Source organism: Varanus komodoensis, unplaced genomic scaffold, assembly GCF_004798865.1.
Source record: "Varanus komodoensis strain SLA01 unplaced genomic scaffold, ASM479886v1 scaffold4, whole genome shotgun sequence".
Classification (NCBI taxonomy): domain Eukaryota; kingdom Metazoa; phylum Chordata; class Lepidosauria; order Squamata; family Varanidae; genus Varanus; species Varanus komodoensis.
The window spans coordinates 17,635,505-17,655,654 of NW_025335941.1; the positions used below are offsets into that span (position 1 = coordinate 17,635,505).

General features: G+C 39.4%; 1 protein-coding gene across 4 annotated transcripts in view; it reads left to right on the top strand.

Moving 5' to 3' along the window:
* LOC123029243 (amyloid beta precursor protein) overlaps positions 1-19,665 on the top strand; it is a 145,731-nt gene extending 126,066 nt beyond the window's left edge. For 2 of the 4 annotated variants that reach the window (XM_044441926.1, XM_044441928.1), the window contains 4 exons: positions 3,647-3,700; positions 12,561-12,661; positions 16,416-16,562; positions 18,439-19,665. In XM_044441926.1, the coding sequence (XP_044297861.1) occupies positions 3,647-3,700; positions 12,561-12,661; positions 16,416-16,562; positions 18,439-18,540 (404 nt within the window). In that variant the 3' untranslated portion in view covers positions 18,541-19,665. The remainder of the gene's footprint in view (positions 1-3,646; positions 3,701-12,560; positions 12,662-16,415; positions 16,563-18,438) is intronic. The other 2 variants (XM_044441927.1, XM_044441929.1) reach the window with 1 other exon arrangement.
* Positions 19,666-20,150: the final 485 nt, after the last annotated feature.

Consider the following 20,150-nt stretch of genomic DNA (forward strand, 5'->3'; position numbering starts at 1 on the left):
TTTTAGTTGACAGGTGTCTGTGATGTAGGTTGTTAAGCTTTTCGCAAAAGCTACTGAAGGAAGCTTAATTTTTCCTGCCCAAGCTGACAATAGTAAACAGTGTGAGGGAAAAAAATAGGATGAACATGCCCATGAGTGATGCATTGCTGTGGCTGGCACCCTCTTTGGAATGTAAGCCAATAAAGGTGCATGACACGAGGAGTCAAATGTCACTACAATTAACAGAAGGGTAAAAGGTCAGCATTTTATTATGAATCTAGGAAAAAATGTTTCAATCAGGGACACTACTTCATCGAATACCACATGTTCTGATAGAATTAACTAGAATTTAGGTCAAACCAGATCTTCATATGCTACACAGGTAAGACCTACTCTTAAAAATCTACTTAAAAACTCAATCAATCAGTATTGCTCAAGTAAAGTATATACACGTAATGCATATTCCAAAGCATTCAAAGTGGCAGCTCAGGATTTCCAGAAGCACCAGTGGTTGTGCTATATCCCACATGGAAAGACATGGTTCTCTTCTCTTCTCTTCTCTTCTCTTCTCTTCTCTTCTCTTCTCTTCTCTTCTCTTTTCTTCTCTTCTCTTTTTTCTTCTCTTCTCTTTTTTCTTCTCTTCCCTTTCAAGGGTTGCCAATTTTTAGTTTTAATGTTTTTATTCTAAATGAGATGGAATTACAAGTAAACCTTACCTTGTCCCCATTCTTGGCTATTACCTTCCGCTTTATTTTCTCTCTTTTCAGTTACATAATCAACATATGTCTTTCATTTGGAGCTTTTCCATACTCTATATGAACATGCCACTGTTTCCCTGACCCATTCTTTTCTCCATCTACCTCACCTCCCTCTTCTGCCTTTTGTCTCCAAGCACCTGGAGATGCCATGCATGGTTCCTCACTCACAATAGTTTGCAGATGTTTTACACGTATCATCATTTTCCAAGGCCTCTCCCATGCTTCTCAAACATTTCTGTAACTTTTCTTAGAGCAAAAAAATAAAAAATAAGAGTATTACGTAAAAATGGCATAATGAACTAAAATAAGACATCCATGCAGTTTTGCAGTTTTTCTTAACCACAGTACATAAAGGAACTGATCTTAATCCCACAAAGAATCTGGAAGAGGACACCTCAGTAAAATGCTGAGTTAAAAATCCTCATGTTGAGATGTTTTGACTTGATTTTTTCTGTCCTCTGACTCTCCTGTCCTCTATTCCAATCAAGCTTCTGTACATTCATTCCACTGGAATTGGCCACACAAAAATCATAAATAACTTCCTTAGTGCCAATCTGAAGGTCTGCATTCAGCTTACTCACTCTTATGCCTTTGTTACAATTGATTACTCTCTTCATGACTCCCTTTATGTTCTAAATATCTGTGGTTCTGGCCTCAAGAAAATGCACTTTCCTACCTACTTGTTCATTCAGTGTGCCCATGGGGAAGTTGTCCCACTGCTAACTGTTGGGGTCCCTCAATAATTCATCGTTAGTCCTCTGCTATTATCATATTACACATGATGCTTGCCTAGGTGATATTATTCCCATGACTTTCAGTTCTACCTATATGTTGCACCTCCCACACACAACACACTTCTATCCATTTACCCCAGATTTCCAGCTGCTGCTCTGATACTTTCACTTGGAACATTCAAAGATGAAATTCATAATTGCTTTCAAGGCTTCTCCTCATCCATTCACAATCTTGAATAGACACAAAGCTTTAACTTTATGCTTGACCACTCCTTTTCATTATTCCCTGCCCCATACTCAGCCTGTCACCTCATCATGGTCTTTCTCTTTTTATGACTGCCATTCTGGCCCCTTCAGAAAAACACTGGTCCAATTACCCTGGCCATTTCCCTCCTTAACTACAGCAAACTTCTCTCTTATCTCCTGTTGTTTCACTTTGGTCATCTCACTGTTGCCCAGTAGTCTCTCCAGTTTTCTGTCCACTCCCTCATCCTAGATAAACTTCTTGTCTTTAAAACCCATTTGACTTTACCCCACCACATCTGTGCACTCTCTGCTTCTGACCTTCACTCCTCTAGCTCCACCAGTCCCAGCCTTGTTACCATCTCCTGCTCCCCTTAAATGACTCCCCTTTCTTTCTTGCTGTCCTTCGTGATTGGCAGTGCCTTCCAGAACATGTTTTATATCAAGAAGAAGATAGTAATAAAGTAAATACAGAATTTCAGGCAACAATAAGTAGACGAACTATGCAACAGATTACATGGCAAACCTAATAGATGTACATGGAGCTTAGGTATTTTTTCCTTTTCACCCGATAGGACATTCATTCATAGAGTTGTCATGAGTTGGAGACAGCTTGATGGCTTTTAACAACAAAGATAAATAAAATACAAAAAAAATGCAGTCTAAAATACTCTTTGACCAAATCTTTAGCAGACAGAGTATTCTAATTTTAAACACTGGGGAAAAATTTCCCCTGGATAACTAACATAAGGGAATAAATCCACCAGCAGATTAATATATTCCACTGCTGAAGCCAAAAAGTTACCAATAATCTGTCCCAGCATGCTATGGATAGCCCAACAAGGCAAAGCGTAGGGCAAAATCCTCCATCTGTCCCTAAGTGCAAAGACAAAGGCACTGTTCCACAGGAGCTTTGGAAAATGTCCCTTCAAGGTAGGCTGGAGGCATAGTTTGAAAGCACAAGCTGGCAAATACCTTTCTTAATGGTGCGCTAGTAAGGACTTCTAAATCATATGAAATACAATGTATTTTTTAAATAAAATATATAAAACACACATCTTTTGTAGCAGAAACTCTGGGAAGACCCCTAACTGTTCTTGTATGCTTGGAACCTCAAGTCACCCTTATACAGAAAAGAACCAGGCAAGAAGTTCCCAGAACTGACCAAGGTGGAAGAACAAACCTAAATAAGACCAAAATTCCATAGGAGTCAACAGCTAAGCAAACGCCACTGCTTAGTATCAAGTAACTAAGCACTTGTACAACTTAAGAGACTTGCTAGAATATATCCATCCCTTTTTACAGTCACAGAAGGTTCTTACGGAAAGACATAAATGGCTATCCCCTAGGCTTCCCGCAGTTGTTCTGTGACAAGCCAGACTGCTTCATAATCACTTTAACAAGGTTCTGTGAGGGTGTTTGACGCAGAAACATACTTCTAAAGGGGAATTAAAATTAGAAGGGGAATTAGTGAGAAGCAGCTGTTTAAATGCAATTTTTATGTTGTCAGTACCAAGCAAAAGACCAAAGAAGAAGGAGAGTTTTCTCCCCACACTTGAGAATAACAATAATGATAATAATAATAATACAAACACCCCGACAGCCTTATTCTCCAGTAGTTGGAGAAAGTTGTGTACTTGGTTCGTGATAGCTAATATGTAAACTAATCAGAAATTGATTGACAAGTCAGTTGCATATTTTCACTGGGTTTGAAATTGTTTCCATTCCTTTCCTTTTGTTTCCAGGATTAATTTAAAGCAGACCTTTTTCCAACTGTTGCTTATGCAACTTGGTTTATGGCATATAACTTTCCTGCACTGTCCCAGGCAACACCATACATAGGTGATGTAATTTGGAAGCTTCTGTTTATTTTTTATTTTTATTTGCTCTCTTTCTTTCCTTTTGTTTATTTCTTTGGCTGCCCATGCCCAGTTGAACCAGTTGATGCCCGCCCAGCTGCAGACAGAGGACTCACCACACGACCAGGTATATAATTTGCATGGCCTTTCTTTACCTAACCTGTCTTTGCCCTGCATGCCTGTGTTTGGCTTGAGCTGAATGGATCCCCCCTGCTTTGTAGTACCCCTCTCCTTTGCGCTGATGTCCACCTGTGGACATGATTCAGACACAGCCTACCTATCCATACTTGAACAAGGTTGTCTTTCATTTCCAGTTGACATATTTATGTCAAGTCTCTGCTGAACTGGAAAGTGGAATGGCTTGGATGATTTGTGAACTTGCTTTCTAATTTAGCATATGATTTTTTTCTTATAACTTGAACTTTATATAGTGCCACTAGTCAAAGTCCACTTGCATTTTATTTGCAATATTTTCATGCATGCAACATAAATGTTATACTTTTTTTAAATAGAAGTGTTGCATTCAGCAGGTATATGAGCTTTAAAAAGCTGATATAAAAAGCAGCTGAGGCAGACATATTATTTAGGGGGCTTAAAGGTATTTTCCTGGGGAGGGGGAATCTCATTTTTCTACGTATCATTTTCAGTCTGAATTGCAAAAATAGTTACTTATTAAATGTCGTCTAAACATTTAATGAAAGTCTTTTATAAGTGCTTTGTCTGTACCTTTCCAACCCGATGTCCTCCAGATGAACTACAACTGCCTTCAGTTCTAGCCAGCATGACCAATGGTCAGGAATGCTGGGACTTGTCAAAACTTCTGGAAAGCTGATCTAGACAGATCCATACATGTAAGAATCACAGTAGCCTTTCTGGCTGGTAGAATGAGAAGCGCCTTTTGTGCCCCTAGCCAGTGTAAGGGAGAAGAGTTCCCTTTATACAAAATAGGTTGGAACAGCTTGTTCCCTCCTAGGATATTCTAAACTAGCAAGGCCACTGGTACATGACAGTGTATTCCCCCAGGCATTTACCTGGATTCCCATTTTGCAGGGAATTACAGTTAAGCCACATACAAAGAAAATGTCACCAGTCATTTTCCCAGACTTCTGAAGCAGCAGCAAATTAATATACAACCCTAGACTTAAAAGAGGCACTTTCCAAAGATTAACCTCCATCTACTAAAAGGCAATCAGTTTGCAGTTCTCTCTCTTCTCCTCAGTTCTCTCACATGATTCATTCAGCCATATATCAAGCCTCTAGTTTATACCATAGCTCTGAAGTGCTCAAAAAGAATTAAACCTCTTAATTTTAATGACACAGGAAACAGGCAGGGAATGTCAGCCTTCTCAAGTCTCACTACCCAGAATCTTCTTTAAAAACAAGCTGTCCTGCTGCATGGTTTCCCACTCTCTGCATTTTCACAACAGACATTCTGTTAACCCCCTAACTGCATACATCTAGGACAAAAGCATCATCTTGCCCTATCCATGACAGGCACCCATAAATCAAACAGTACTCGAGATATTTCCTCTGTTAACACTAAACAAGTGATTCTTTAGTTTTCATCTAAAATGAAACGTATAGATGACATTGTTTCTCTGCCTCTGCTTATTGTTTTCAATCATTCTCAAATATTATAGGTCAAAGATATGTATTATTTTATCAAACTTTTCCTTAAGCCTCTGTGTGTGCGTGTGTGTGCGTGTGCGTGTGAGAGAGAAGAAATAGAATGCTGAAGCACTTTTTTCTACGTACAGTGAAATGTTAGGCAATCTAGCATATTAAAATATTTTGCCTGATAGTGGGCTGCTTTGTTATTGAATTTTACATCCAAAGGTCTCAGGTACATGGTGAATGTATATTACTGATTTCTGGATAGTTCAGTGTTGTCTTCCAGACTAGTATTTCCTTGTGAGTACATTTCAGCTCAGTATCCATATAGTAATCCTATGCAAAAAGTTGCTGTAGAATATAAAAGCTGGCATTTCAGTCAATGACATATCTGAAGTTAATTATTAAAATCACGTCAATACTTGTTTTCTAAATATGGCCTCAAATTGAAATAATCAATCTAATTTTACTGGCCTTCACTACCAAACAGCAAGCTAATTAAATGTATTTAAATAAATATTCAGAAGGTGCCGCTGTTTTAATGTTGTTTACAAGATGTAGCAAGGCCTTTACATTGCACACACTGTGTTACATTATAGGTAGAAAAAGCAAGATATGCTAATCTGGTAATATAAGGATAATTTCCAACTGTTATTTGCATTTCAAAGGAAGTTTCAAAGGCAGGTTTGGTCAGGTGCATGGCAGGAGAAGAACAAGTTCAAATGTTTCCCTTTGCCCCAAACAATCTAGAGGCTGCTCAGGCTTCTCCCTATCTCACTGCAGCTGATCAGTGTGCACTACACACCGGAAGAAAATGGGTAATGTGCAGTTTGCAGATTTTCCAGCTTTGCATTCAGGGCCCAAAACAAATTGCTACATTAGCACACAAGAGATTTCTATGTAGAATTTGTATGACATATGTTTAGCACATGGGTCCTCAAATTACGGCCTGGGGGCCGGATCTGGCCCACCATGCCCATATATCCGGCCCGCCATACCCATTTGGACCCGCCGTGTATGTGCCCACGCACAATCCCACCGCCACCCACCTCGCCCCGCGCATGGGAGGCAGCAGTTTGCTCGCTTGGAGAAAACGATCTCTGAGGGAGCGAGCCGCTGCCTTGTGTGCCCGCCTCGCGGTGTATGCCCATCCCTGCCTCCCCTTGCCTCCCCTTGCTGCGTGTGCCTGTCCTCACCTGAGTGCGCTTCCCCCGCCCCCTTGTTGACCCGCACACACTGCCCGCACCACCTCTCCGGCCCGTGCCCAGCACCGGCATCTTTCAACTGGCCCCCTGGTAAAAAAGTTTGAGGACCCCTGGTTTAGCACATCATAATGCGTACCTAGAAGGGAACTTGGCTGTTTTGTTTCTTTCCTTTGGGTTTGGTTTAAACTTTCATTCTTGGACGTTGGCAAGTTTCTATAAACTTACATGGCAAGATGCCGACACACATGGATGGCTTCATGTCTGTAGCACTTGATACACAAATGACGTATGGAAAGAATGTCTGGGATGATTTTTTTTTTTTTTTTTTTGGTAAGCTATACCTAGAGCAACCTGCCTGTGGGAAGTCCACATTTAATGGTTTTATGTAAATAAATATAGAGGCATGTATGGGGGCAGGTGCTATCTCTATTTGGTCTTTTCAGAGATCTTGTTTGAAAATTGTATTTACTTAATATAGACGGAAGAATAATCTGTACTCATAAATCATATGGGATTCTTTAGAAATTTAGATACCTGATTTAGATTATACAACTAAAATAGCTGGAAAGCTGTACATGGAGTCATAGAATAGTGGAGTTGGAAGGGGCCAAGAAGGCGATTGGGTTCAACCCCCTGCTCAGTGCAGGACTCCAGTTTAAAGAATCCCTGACAGATGCCCATTTAATGCTTCCAGACAGTGCTGAATTTACATATGGGTGGGCTGCAGCCCAGGGCCTCATAATTTAGGGGACCTCAGCTGTATTTTAATGTGCTGTTATTGGTTGGTAAGACATCTTGAGATCCATTTTGGGTAAAGACGGGGTTCAAATGTTTTAAATGAATAAATCGGCATGCTCTGGTCAGCCATCATACTTATTCAAAACTATATGTGAAGAGGTTATCCAGTTGATGGATAATAAAGGTTCAGGAGTAATACTGAGTGACATCGAACAGGCAGGTTATTTTAGTTTGTAAGTTGATTCAACCCCTGATGTTTCCCATGTTGATCAACTTACTGTCATTGTTAGATATGTTTCTCCTAGTGATAGATTACCAGTTGAGCACTTTCTAAGTTTCATACTTGTGAAAGTATGGCTGAGCTGATACTGAACTTCTTCAGTGAACTTGAAACAGATTTCAGTAAACGTAGAGGACAGTCGTATGACAATACAGCCAGGCTGGAAAGTATAATGGCATTTAACAAAAAAAAAATCTGGAAAGGAACAAGTTTTCAAAATTTACTTCATGCACCGGACATTCCCTAAATCTAGTTGCATGAACTGCAGTTGACTCTTGCCTGGTTGCAGTGATTTTTTTTTTTTTTTTTTGTCACAATAACTTAGCTGTATTGCTTTTTCCCAGTTTCTAGAAGATGGGCAGTGCTAAAAAAGTTTTTGCCTCCAGAGTCAAAAGTTCCTAAACGTTTATCAAACACAAGATGGAAGGCTTATGACAAAGCTACTGCAGCTATTAGTGAACGTTATGCTAACACCCTTGAAGCTCTCCATCCTATTTACTGTGATGAAACTGAAAAAGGAGATAATAGATAGATGAATTCTTCTGCAGAAAATGGAAGAATTTGAATTCATTTCCATACTTCACCTTTGAACACTTTTGTTAGACCAATTTCATAACATAAGCAAGGTGCTCCAGAGTTTGCAAATTTCATTGAGCCCATGTTCAAATCTTTACAGCTCACTACTGTAGCTCATATCAAACTCTTGGTCTAATTTTGATGAAATCGAACAGCAAGCAAAATTTGGTCTACCAGAAGTAGAGTACAAAGCTGTCAAAAGAAGGCAGACAGTACAGAAAATCCAAAACAAAACAATGATGGGACAGCACCTGAAGCCTTAGATGAACTTTCTCCAGTAGATAAGTTTAGGGTAAATTCATTTGTCCCTATCATGGATGTTCTTGAAGCCAACCTAGAGAGAAGAGCAACAAGGTGTGGGAACATTGGAGAGAGCCAGTGTGGTGTAGTGGTGAAGAGCATGGGACTGGGACTCAGACGATCCAGGTTCTAGTCCCCGCTCAGCCATGGAGCCAACTGGGTGACTTTGGGCCAGTCACAGACTCTCAGCCCAACCTACCTCACAGGGTTGTTGTGGTGGGGATAAGATGGAGGAGGAGAATGATGTAAGCTGCCTTGAGCCCTTTGTAGGAAAAAGGCAGGATATAAATTGGAAAATAAATAAATAAATAAATGACAAACATAGCTGGCAATTTATCATTTTTTGTGAACTTGCAGGCAGACAAGGAACGGATTCGCAATGGTGTTGAGATGTGGATGCAGGTTCATCCAAAGGTAGCTGACCTCAGTCTAGTGGATGAACCCCTTCACTCAACCTATATGCCACACAAGTTCACCCTTAATAAAATTTCAGGCACCAAAAGATATAACTGTCCCAGGAGAAAATTCAGACAACTTTTCCAAATGTGGAAATAATTTTCAAATTGTTCCTGTATTTAATGGTTACTAATTCTACTAGCAAAAGATCATTTTCTAGACTAAAAAGGATAAAGAGTGATCTACAGTCAACAATGTCCCAAGATTGGTTATCTGATCTAAGCATTCTCTGCACAGAAAATTATAAACTGTGACTTACTGATTGTAATGAAGTAATTGATAATTTTGCATCCAAAAAAGCTCAGAATAAAATGTTTTGACTTAGTGTATAGTGCAATGTTACAACATAGCTATGATTCCCCATGAACGTTCTGTTTGAATGTCTTCATTTATTCCATACTTTTATAAACTTATTAAAGGTTACAAATTTATTAAAAATATTTTTATCCATGCTAAAATTTTAAAATTTCATTGAATAGATAAAGAAGAGGTGAGGTTACATTTCTCACCACCTCTAGTGTGGAAGAGCCCACAACCAGCCAGTGTAATTGGTTCCATTGTCGTAGTGCTTTAATAGTTGGGAAGTTTTTCCTGATTTCATCTGGAATCTGGTTACCTGTACCTTGAGCCCATCATTCCATGCCCTACCCTCTCAGATGATTGAGAAGAGATTCTGGCTTTTCTCTATGTGACAATCTTTCAAGTACTTGAAAAGTGCCATCCTATCTCCCCTCAGGTTTCTCTTCTCCAGGCTTAATACTACTTAACAATGTTTTGAATAATCTACAGTCAGTTTTTTTTTCTTTCTCTTTTTATGAAACACGGAATATTAGTTACATAATTTTAAATAGTACATTGGTAGGTTGGTTCAGATGCCAAATATTGTATCCTAAAACTGAAAACCCAGACAGTGGGAGCAAACTGCCAAGAATAATATTAGTAACTGTTAAAAACTAGCTATATTTGGCAATGTCTTATTATGGAAAGTCTAGGCTAAATTAATTGAAAGTCTCAACCTGGTGTTGCAGTTGTTTTGACGTTAGTTTAGATATATGTGTGATCTCTAGATACTGTAGTTAGAAAATGGAAATGAAAGACAATGATTTCGTATGTCAAACTAAGCCACCCTGCAAATTAAGCCACAATGGGTTGGTTGTTCACTAAACATCAACAGACGGTCTCAGTGTGGCTTGCTTTCCCCCTTCCTGCCCCTGATTCCTCCAACCAGTATCCCAGGGTCCTTCATGGCAGAACCTGTCCTAACACTGCTGTCCCTGTTCGCTTGACATCTGATTGCTACCCTTTTAAAACTTATAACCAGGTTTTAAAAAAATACATATTTGAAGACTCAGAAGATCAAAATAGACATAGGATGAAGGGCTAACCCCTGAAGATTTCGCAATTATTATTGTGATTATTATTTTGTTGATCTTTTACAGGTGCACAAGTGTACCTTTACAGCTTATTTAACAATATGTGTGGCCTTGCCTGGTCAATTTTCTTGTCAGTTAGAGCTGTTAAAGAGAAGGTAGCTCAAGAATGCATATAAACATATAGGGCCGAAAACCTACCTGCCAGCTGGAAAGTACTAATGAAATAGGAAAAAAGCATCAACAAAGGTGCAATCAATGAGGATGGGGACAATATCTTCCATTTAACAATGCAATTCTCTCTCTTTCTAGTACTGCGCTGACAATTTTCAGTATCCTCCAGTTTTCAACACTCCCCCAACTCTGAAACTGCTCAGAAATGGGAGATATTAACACACACATATACGCACACCACATATTTCAGACCAGTTATTACAGCTGTTAGTATAACTCACTAACAGCTCCAAAAAGTACCCCACAGAAATATACTCTTAATAATGGGAGTAGATGGAGGCAAAATTTGAGCAATTAGTGCAGATTTTCCTTTCATCTGCTTCTCCTCAAAAAATCAGGGCTTTTTCATTGTTGGCTTGACAGAGCAGCCCTGGCAACGGTGTGCAAATTAGCAGATAAGCAGTCTTACCTTGTCTTCCTTTTGACAGCTGAAACAGACAAGGGAATTGAGCAGGCAAGTCTCATCCTCATCACATTGCATTTATATGCTGCCTTTTTCTCAGTGTGGCTTACAGAGCTCCATTTTATCTTAACAACTGTGAGGTAGGCTAGACTGAGTGTCTATGACCAGCCCAAAGTTACCCAGTGAGCTTTGTGGCAGAATGGCGCATAGAACCTGGATCTCCCAGGTTCCTAGTCCAATGAATTTAACCACCACATCTCTGCTCTTTTAGATTGCCATAGTGAACACCTGCAACAAAACCAAGTAACTTAGAAGCCCAATTACACATATTTAGATCCTTAAAAATAAAAAGGCTGAGGCCTTCCAAAGCCTTCCAAAGTGCAGTTTTGACATAAGTAGAAATTTAGTCACTGGCAGGAGATTTTGCTGTTCATGCCAATGAGTCCCATGACCATTCCAAATAACCCATGGTCACATTGCTTTGTTGGGTTCATTTGCCAGACTAACGCATCTTGGGTCATGGGCACTTGGAGTGGCTTGTTCCTGAAGCTAACTTACTGGATTCACACAGATGTAACAACAACCCACTGTGACTTGTTACCCATGGTGGGTTGCTGTGCTGTGGGAACCAGTTCATTAATTGTGTTATCCATTAAACATCAATTGGCTGAGATGTTTAAGTAAACCTGAAATGTAACAGAATATTAACATTAATCTAAAAATATAAACACTAATCAACCCTAGGACCCAGTTCACAAAAGTACAGAGCTGTATTGGCACAGTCCTTACCATAAAAGATAATTTATGAATGATGCACATTAAAATAAAACTGAATGACCTCAAATAAAGGATAAATATTTAGCACAAGGACCCAGTATTTAACTACAACAAAGCCTCTATCTTAGAGTTGTTTAATTTTCTCAATGGGCCTGTTCAGGCATAATAATCATAGCTTAATCAATCTGGTTTATTAAGCCAGGAATAACGCTATGTGATTCTCCTTCACACGCTCCCCTTGGTGCTTGCATTGTGCTTACATGAGCTGCGTCTTGGATTAAACAGGGTTTAGATAGGAAAGAAGTGTGTCCTTTGCTTCTGGTTTAATAATGAAATGAAGTCTGGGAATGTGACCTGGCTCCTGATGTCGTTCAGCCCACAGTGGGATAACTGGACATCATCTGCATCCTATGCCCAACCCGGCATGTAGGATTGCAGCTTAATTGAACCATTTCAAATGACATGCTGCCACACCCTATTTCTTAAGTTTCTTTGAAAACATTAAGGCATTAATACAGTGAAGGAAACAAGAACAGCAACACATATCAGGGACAGGGTTGGGGATGAGGAGCAATTTGGACTGACTTTTCTGGATTGTTCTGAGTTATATAGTATTGGGTGGGGGAGGACATCTATTGCAGAACAATTTTAGAAGGATGTGGAATCATGTACATAAACAGTCATTTTTTTCTTGCTATTGCCCAGACATATAAAGTCTCCTTTTTTGTGAACCTGTGAAACTACAACAATGCTTATTTGTTTCTTTAGTTTTTTTTTCCTTTGGCTGCTGTTGGAAGTGTACTTCATATCTTAGTTAATAGCATAGAATATCCATTGCTTGGTGTGATTATTACTTTCTTTTTTCCTTTTAAAGTCAGATTCTCTTCCATTATCTTACCATGTACATTTTTGATTAAAGGCTTCCACTTGTGTTATTTTTAAAGCCATTACTGTTTGCCATTTGCATAGGAGGGTGTTTACATATCTGCTCAAAAGTTAGGACCTAAATATCTGTTGGTTGTTATTACATAATATAGGTTCAGGATTAACCAATGTTAAAACAGAAGAAACTTCAGAATTAAAGATGGATGCAGAGTACAGACATGATTCAGGATATGAAGTACATCATCAGAAACTGGTGAGTGTGTTTCCTTGTTTAGCAGTAGTTGGCAATTTTATTTTATGCTTTTCTAGATTCCTTCATGAAAATGCTACATTAAATAATGTTGGGATTTGTCTACAGCTATGGAAATTCTTACCTCTAGAATCCATATTTTCTTATCTTCACCCTGCATAAAATATCTTGCACAAACTTTTCATTCACTGGACCATTTATTTCTGACATGTTGTAAATCAGGATTCACCTTCTGAAATAATAGATGCTATATACTAAATGGTTGGGAAATAGTGCCAGGAGGCACAAACTAAGCAGCAGGCATGGGAAGGATTCTGCTTTGCCTCATCAGAGCACTGACTTCATTCCTTAAATTGGTCCACTTCTCTTTATGTAATTAAGAAGTCTCTGGTTGAAAGGAGGGATCTGCTGCCATTGCTTCCTGTGGAGCCCAAATGAGCAGTGCTTATTGGGCTGAACAAGAAGCAATGCTGAGAAAGTTTGAGTTTTGGCAACAGTGCTCTTGTGAGTCTCAAACCCTGATCAAGAATATGAAGGAGGGGAAGAGAATACAGGAAGCTCAAAATAATGCAGGGGAAGGAGGAGGGAAAGCAGTTCCCTAAAACCCTTCATTATAGGAGTCTGCAGAAAATGCCAATTCTGTATCTTAAATGGCAGTTTCTTACATTCTCAACTTTCTGGTACACTTGCTTTTTCTTGTGGTTCACAGCTGAAGCAAAACCTTCCAATTATTTTCTAATCCCCACATCAGTTCTTTTCTCCAACTACCCCATCTGTCATTTTTTAAAGTCAAGCATATTGTATTGGAGGTTAACTTTTCCTATGCAGAGTAATTATTAATTGTGCTATCTGGCTTTTTGTTTCTTCTTTTGTAAAAATAAAATGAAATATTTAACGAATGATGAAATGCTTATATTGAGACTTCATTTTTGGAATAAAAATAGTGTTGCAAATTAAAATGAAAGTAAGAATAAAATGTGCGTTAGAGTTAAATGATCCCTCTGTGCAAAAAAAAAAAAAAAGTTCCTTGCTACTTCCAATTAAACATTTCTACATGTTTATGTATCTCGTATCTTGAAGAGTGATGGAGAGAAAAGGGAAAGACAAACTCTAAAACAGATTTCAGTTAATGCAATTCTGTTTTATTTTTCTCACATGCTTTAATTATGCAGTCATATTCAGTGGGAATGCAAAACTGACACAAAATTGAATAGCATCAGCTCCCCCTAGTGTACTGGTTGATAAAATATTGCACTGAAATGCAAACAAAATTGCCTCTGTGCAGTTTGAAACATAAGCAATCATTTTGAAGGTACATGATTAATTTGAGCTATACCCCACTGTATAAAGCAATTAATGAGTGTGCTTTTGTTTCTCCTCTATACAATTTTTAAATTCCTATTGCAATTTCATTCAGTAACCATTTTGGAAAGGAGACAGGACTACTTTATATTAATTTCAGGATTTTTTTAAGTCCTTGAAGAATTCTAAGCTGCTGATCGCAAGCTGAAAGTAAATCTTTCACACACTTTCCTTTATAATGGCTTGGATCTAGGATTGGCTTTCTGTGGATCCCAGAAGACTCAGAGAAGGCACCTGCACCCAATATTCAGGATCCTCTGATGTCCCAAGCTTGCTCCAGTCAGCATGATCACCTTTGCAGCATTGCAGGGAGACTGGAGAGGATGCTGTGGGGAAAGAGGGGCTGAGAGTTCCACCTCTGCTGAATCTGGATCCAACCAAATATCCAGAAAGTCTATTCAAAACTCTGAAATCCTTTGAATTAACATGTGTTGTTTAGGGCTCAGTCCAATGTCCCCTGCCTGTCCTTGAAGTATGCAAGCCTGCAGACTCAGAGCAAGGCACAGAGGAGGCAATGTCTGCCATGCTGTGCCCTATGCATTTGTCTAGACAAATATTTTCATCTGCCTAAATAAAGCACTAAGACACGAAGGTGACTGCAGCACCACTAGGATTCAGTACACAGAGATGGCCTCCTCCTCGCTCCTTTCCAAGGAGCATTTTTTGAATGCAAGGAGCCAGTGCAACCAATTCCACACTAGGTGCAAAGGGGCCCGGGCACAGGATCATCTGCCAGAGTGCCAGCACCACAGGACCTCCGTGGTCGGAGTCTGAAAAATTAAATTCCCTCTCCCTCGCCCATCATGTCAGGCAGGTGTAGGATTTATCCTTGGAAAGCAAGGTAGCTACAGGAAAGCAGTCTCAAACGATATTTGGCCATGGGGGCCAGAATGAACAATCTCTCTCTTTTAAAGTTGAAATGAGGCCTTCAAAGCCATGAAGCTCACAGGCTGACCTTGAGCTGCTCACTACCTCTTGGCCCAACCAACCCCACAATGTTTCTATAAGGATAAAGGCTGAAAAGAAAGTATGCTATCCTAAACTCCTTGAACAAAAGATGCCATATAACGTAGATAATATATAAAAAATAATAGTGCTAAAAATACTGCATAGCGTGACAACCAAGTAAATAAAATTATTATTTATAAAGTGCCATACGTTTAACCTGATTTGTTGTATACGATGTATTTTTGAGCTCTTCACTATATTATTTTTTCATTTTGTATTTCCATTTGTTCATATTCCTTATTTGTTAAATTAATATTCCTGCAGGACTTTTCAAGGTAAATAGAACTTCACAATCCATACTCCCTTACCTAAATGACATTCACTATGCAATGACTTTTTTAAAAAGGCTATATTGTAAAATCTACCAATATGCTATATAAAAATAAAAGGGGAGATCAACCCTATGGTCTCTAGATGCTAGAGGGGGCATAAGATAATTCGGATTCCCAGATCTGAGGTCAGAAACGGGGGTTCAGAGGACTGGGCAGTTATGCTCCACTCCCCCTCTCCCTCTTGCACAGTTCCTTCTGTGCCAGCTGGCTCTCTTAGGTTGGAAAGTTTGGTTGGAGAAGGAGTAAAGGGGGCATTCTTGGAAGAGGCACCTGCAAACTGGCAGTGTTCCAGCTTCATTTCCTTCCATCTGAAGTGCTTCAGCGGAACAGTCAAAATCATTCCTTCCGCTCTGCATGGATGTTGTAAGCCTCTGAGTTTTTCCTATGGTTGACAGTGTTTCATCCATACAGTGTTACAAATTAAAATAAGAGAAGCAATGAGTGAGTTTTTTGCATGCTCCATAACCATAACTATGAAGATTTCACAGCATTTCTATTTTTCTGTATGAAGAATGTGACACACTGAATCATATTCCAGGTCATAACTAGTATTTGGATTCCAACTTCCTTTCCCCAAACTAAGGAAAGATCCATTAATAGAACAGGGATTCAGCATCTGTGCCTTCTTTCTGGAGACTGCTGGGCCTCCCAAAAATCCACTCCTGATAGTTGGAGGAGGACCCTTTGAAAAAGAATTGCATGTGGCATAGTTAGGCTGCATCAGGAAGCTGGAAATTGGCAAAATAAAATAAAAGCATTAGGGCTGGATGGACCCTAGGTCTTGTATGCTTTTGGAAGTTTGCTGATATCTCTGTGTTCCTGTCTACTGCCAGGTGCCTACTTTATTTTTCAATATATGATCCTGCCATGCCCTTAATTGGAGTTAAGTCCTTTAAATCAATTTTCCATGTAATCACTGTCAAAGGTACTTGCAGTTTGGGTGTGCTAGGTCAATCCTGAGGAACCATTGGTTTGTAGAGTTATTAATGTAGAATTTTGCAACTTTCATTGAAAACCATGTACCTTGACTTCTTACCCTTATCTTTTCTTCTTAGGTATTCTTTGCTGAGGATGTAGGTTCAAACAAAGGTGCCATCATTGGACTAATGGTGGGAGGTGTTGTCATTGCAACAGTGATTGTTATTACTTTGGTGATGCTAAAAAAGAAACAATATACATCTATCCATCATGGCGTAGTGGAGGTGAGTGAAAGTTGAATTAGGAGTCTGATTTCAAATTATAATCGTAAATGCCAAGTATATGCTCTATTCTAAGACTATGACTATGACGGCCTTTTTTTAGACAATTCCTTTTATATGTGCAGCAATTTAGTGAAGAATTGTATTATATAAAGCAATATTACACACAAGCACTTACACTTTAATTTCCATTAACACTGGATACTTCTTGGAGCCCTTTACCCAAGGAACAGCTAGGATTTTATGTCCGAGAATTCAATTAAGCAAAATGTTCACGTTTTTGTAAATATGAACACTAAGAGTTGTTTAAATATGAATAAGTCAGGTAATTAACTTGTAGTCCCAAACTCCAGGTGTATCCATAACATTATGGATATCTTGTGTTATAGATTTGTTTATTTTGAGGAGTGGTAGGAAAGGCAGATTAGGAGTCTTTATTATTGTTAGTAGAGGTTAATCAGTGTAGGTTCTGAGCACATGTTATAATAGTGGTCTGTTGGAGGCTGAAATGCAGGAGTGGAAAGCTGTGATGCTCTTTAAGGCCATTCCAACTTGATAAATGCATATTGGACAGTGCCTTTTAAAAATGGAAGAATTACTCTGATTTACCAGGAGTGGAGCAAACCACTTCGCCTCTTAAGAAAAATAAAACTGTAGCACTTCAGGATCTTTATACACTTTCTGCTTTTCTGTCATAGAATCATAAAATAGTAGAGTTGGAAAGAGCCAGGAAGGCCATCCAGTCCAACCCCCTGCTGTTGCAGGACATGAATTTGCACCATTCCATTCACATGACAGTCCAGTTTTGAATGTCTCTAGTGTGGGAGAGCCCAGACCTCTGTAGGTAACTGGTTCCACTGTCACATTGCTCTGACAGAGAGGAAGCTTTTCATGATATCTAGCTGAATCTGCATTGTCGCAACTTAAATTGATTATTCTGTGTCCTATGCTCTGGGATCAGCAAAAAGATAACTTGACCTTCCTCTTTGTGATAGCCTTTGAGATACTTAGAGATATCATGTAACAGAAGTTCACTTGCAAACCAAGATATTGTGGAACTAATATATTTTTTAAGATATTAACAGGTCTCTTAGTAATACATTTTAAATCAAAATAGTTCATCTAGCCCTCTTTCTTCAAAGGGGACCATATAAAATCTTCAAAATTTTGAGCTGTAGGAACTGTAAGAATTTTGACCAACAAAATATATTTGTCAAAATCTTTTCAACATAATGGGAAGTGCCAGGCTCTCTGGGAATAAATAATTTTGATCACCTAAAGCACCCTGCAGGCTACGCCCACTTTCCTGACCATCCAGCTGGCCAGAACAGGAGCAGATCATGCTTTCCTGGCTGCTAATAGTCACAGTCCCTTTAATGTTTCCCTCCCAGTAATTCAAGTACAGAAATTCCTGTCACTTTGTTGCTAATAGTGGTGAGGAAACCATGTTCTGGCTTGGGAGAGCATTTAAGTTCTCCCCGCAACAGTTAATTTAAACCTCCCCATCCCTGCAGACCTGGGTGGGAGAGAGAGAGAGAGAGAGAGAGAGAGAGAGAGAGAGAGAATCTGTGTGTGTGCGTGCGTGCGTGCGTGCGTGTAGCCCTAGGCCACCCTCAGCAATGCAGGTGTAGCCTACCACCTTGTCCTCACAGTTGCCCTGATGTAAGACATTCATGGTCTGTGGTCACTGTGCATGCTCGTCTGCCGTTGACATTGTTTGCAAGCTTCAGGGGCTTTCGTGTCTTTTGATTATCTAGCTGTCTTTTTAGTGCATTCAGATTCATGCTTGCTCCAGCTCAAAGCGGACAGGCACTGTAAATGTGAGGCCAGGGAGCTGCTCTGCCAGAACCTGACCACGGTCATCTTCTGCTTGCTTCAGGTGGATGCTGCAGTGACGCCAGAGGAACGCCACCTTTCTAAGATGCAACAGAACGGCTATGAAAATCCAACCTACAAGTTCTTTGAACAGATGCAGAACTAGAACACCACAGCAGCCTCATGAGTTGGACAGCAAATGATTGCTTCACTGCCCATTGGTGTTCAGTTAGAGAATAATATGGAAACAAACAAACAAAAACATTTGTTTTATTATTTACTCATTATCGCCTTTTGACAGCTGTGCTGTAACACAAGTAGATGCCTGAACTTGAATTATAAAATCAGTAATGTATTCTCTCTCTTTACATTTCAGTCTTTACATTACATTATTAATGAATGTTTTTGTGTACTGTAAAGTTTAGCTGTACTGAACTAGTGCATGAATAGATTCTTTCCAAATTATTTATCATATAGCGCCCTTAGCCAGTTGTATATTATTCTTGTGATTTGTGACACAAAAAAGAAAAAAAAAAAAAAGAAATCAAGTCCTAATTGAAATATGCTTTAAGAACTTGATGGGGGATGCTTTCTGTGTATGTGGGGTGGAGCTGCTTCTCTTTGCTGAGTTTTCCTTTTTCTGATCACTATGCATTTTAAGGTCAAGATGATTTTTTTAGAAAAGTATTCCAGATGAGTTAACATTATTTTCCTCTGCAGTTGCATTTTATTGTACAGATTGTTGCTTCTGCTGTACTAGTGATGTAGAAATCATGGGAATACACATTTGTTTCTTTGTGCCTGTTTTATGTGCACACCTTAGGCATTAAGGGGGTCAACTTTTTTTCATGTATCTTTTCATCTTTTTTAAAAAAAGAATCCCTGTTAATTGTGAGCACTTTTATAGGGGTGGGGGTGGGGAAAGTGCCTGCTGGTTGAAAAATTAACGGGGATCCTACAAACGTTTCTGCAGGATGATTGTACAGTATCATTGCTTATGAATTGATAGCTTTCTACACTGTGTTACATAAATAAATTACCAATAAAACCATTGGGCAAGAGTTTTATTTGGATTGAGAAATAAGTATTTTGGGGCTGACTTGGGGGTTGGGTGGGTATTTTTTTCCCCCAAGTAGACATGGATCATAGAATCCTCATTTTGAATATAGTGAACAAAATGTCAGTGGGAAGGAGGGGTGTTTGCTTGGGCATGCCTTCTCTCAAAAATGTCTCTTTTTTCAGTTTGTATAATAGTGTTTTAATGTAAATAAATACATTCCTGGAGGAGTTACATTGTAGTGGTGTGATTCTGTAACAGCTGTTCAGAGTGATCTGCTTGCCTGCTTGTACACATTGTTACAGAATGAATAGTCCAGTCTCCCTGCTAAGTATGACAACCAGGATGCTGTTCACCAAAAGACACTTTTCTAGTGGAACTCGCCAGTGCTGAATGTGGAGAAGCAGCAGTCTGTTTTGCTGCTCGCTGTCCCAAAGCCTGAAAATTGCAACCCAGCAATAAGGGGTATTAGAGGAAAGAGGAGGATGGTGTTTCTAAGGAGCTCCCTTCCTGAAGTCAGAGTTGATAAGTAATCGAGGAAGGTTTGGACTTCGGCAGTGTGTGCGGTCCCAGTGATGGTGGCATGGTGCTTTCCGTCAAGACTGCTCCACCATATACTGATCCAATTGCCACTCTGTGACAAGGATAATATGCAAACCTAGGAAAGGCCCAGCTCAGGCCATTGTTTCACCCACTCACCTATCCAAGGTTGTACATAG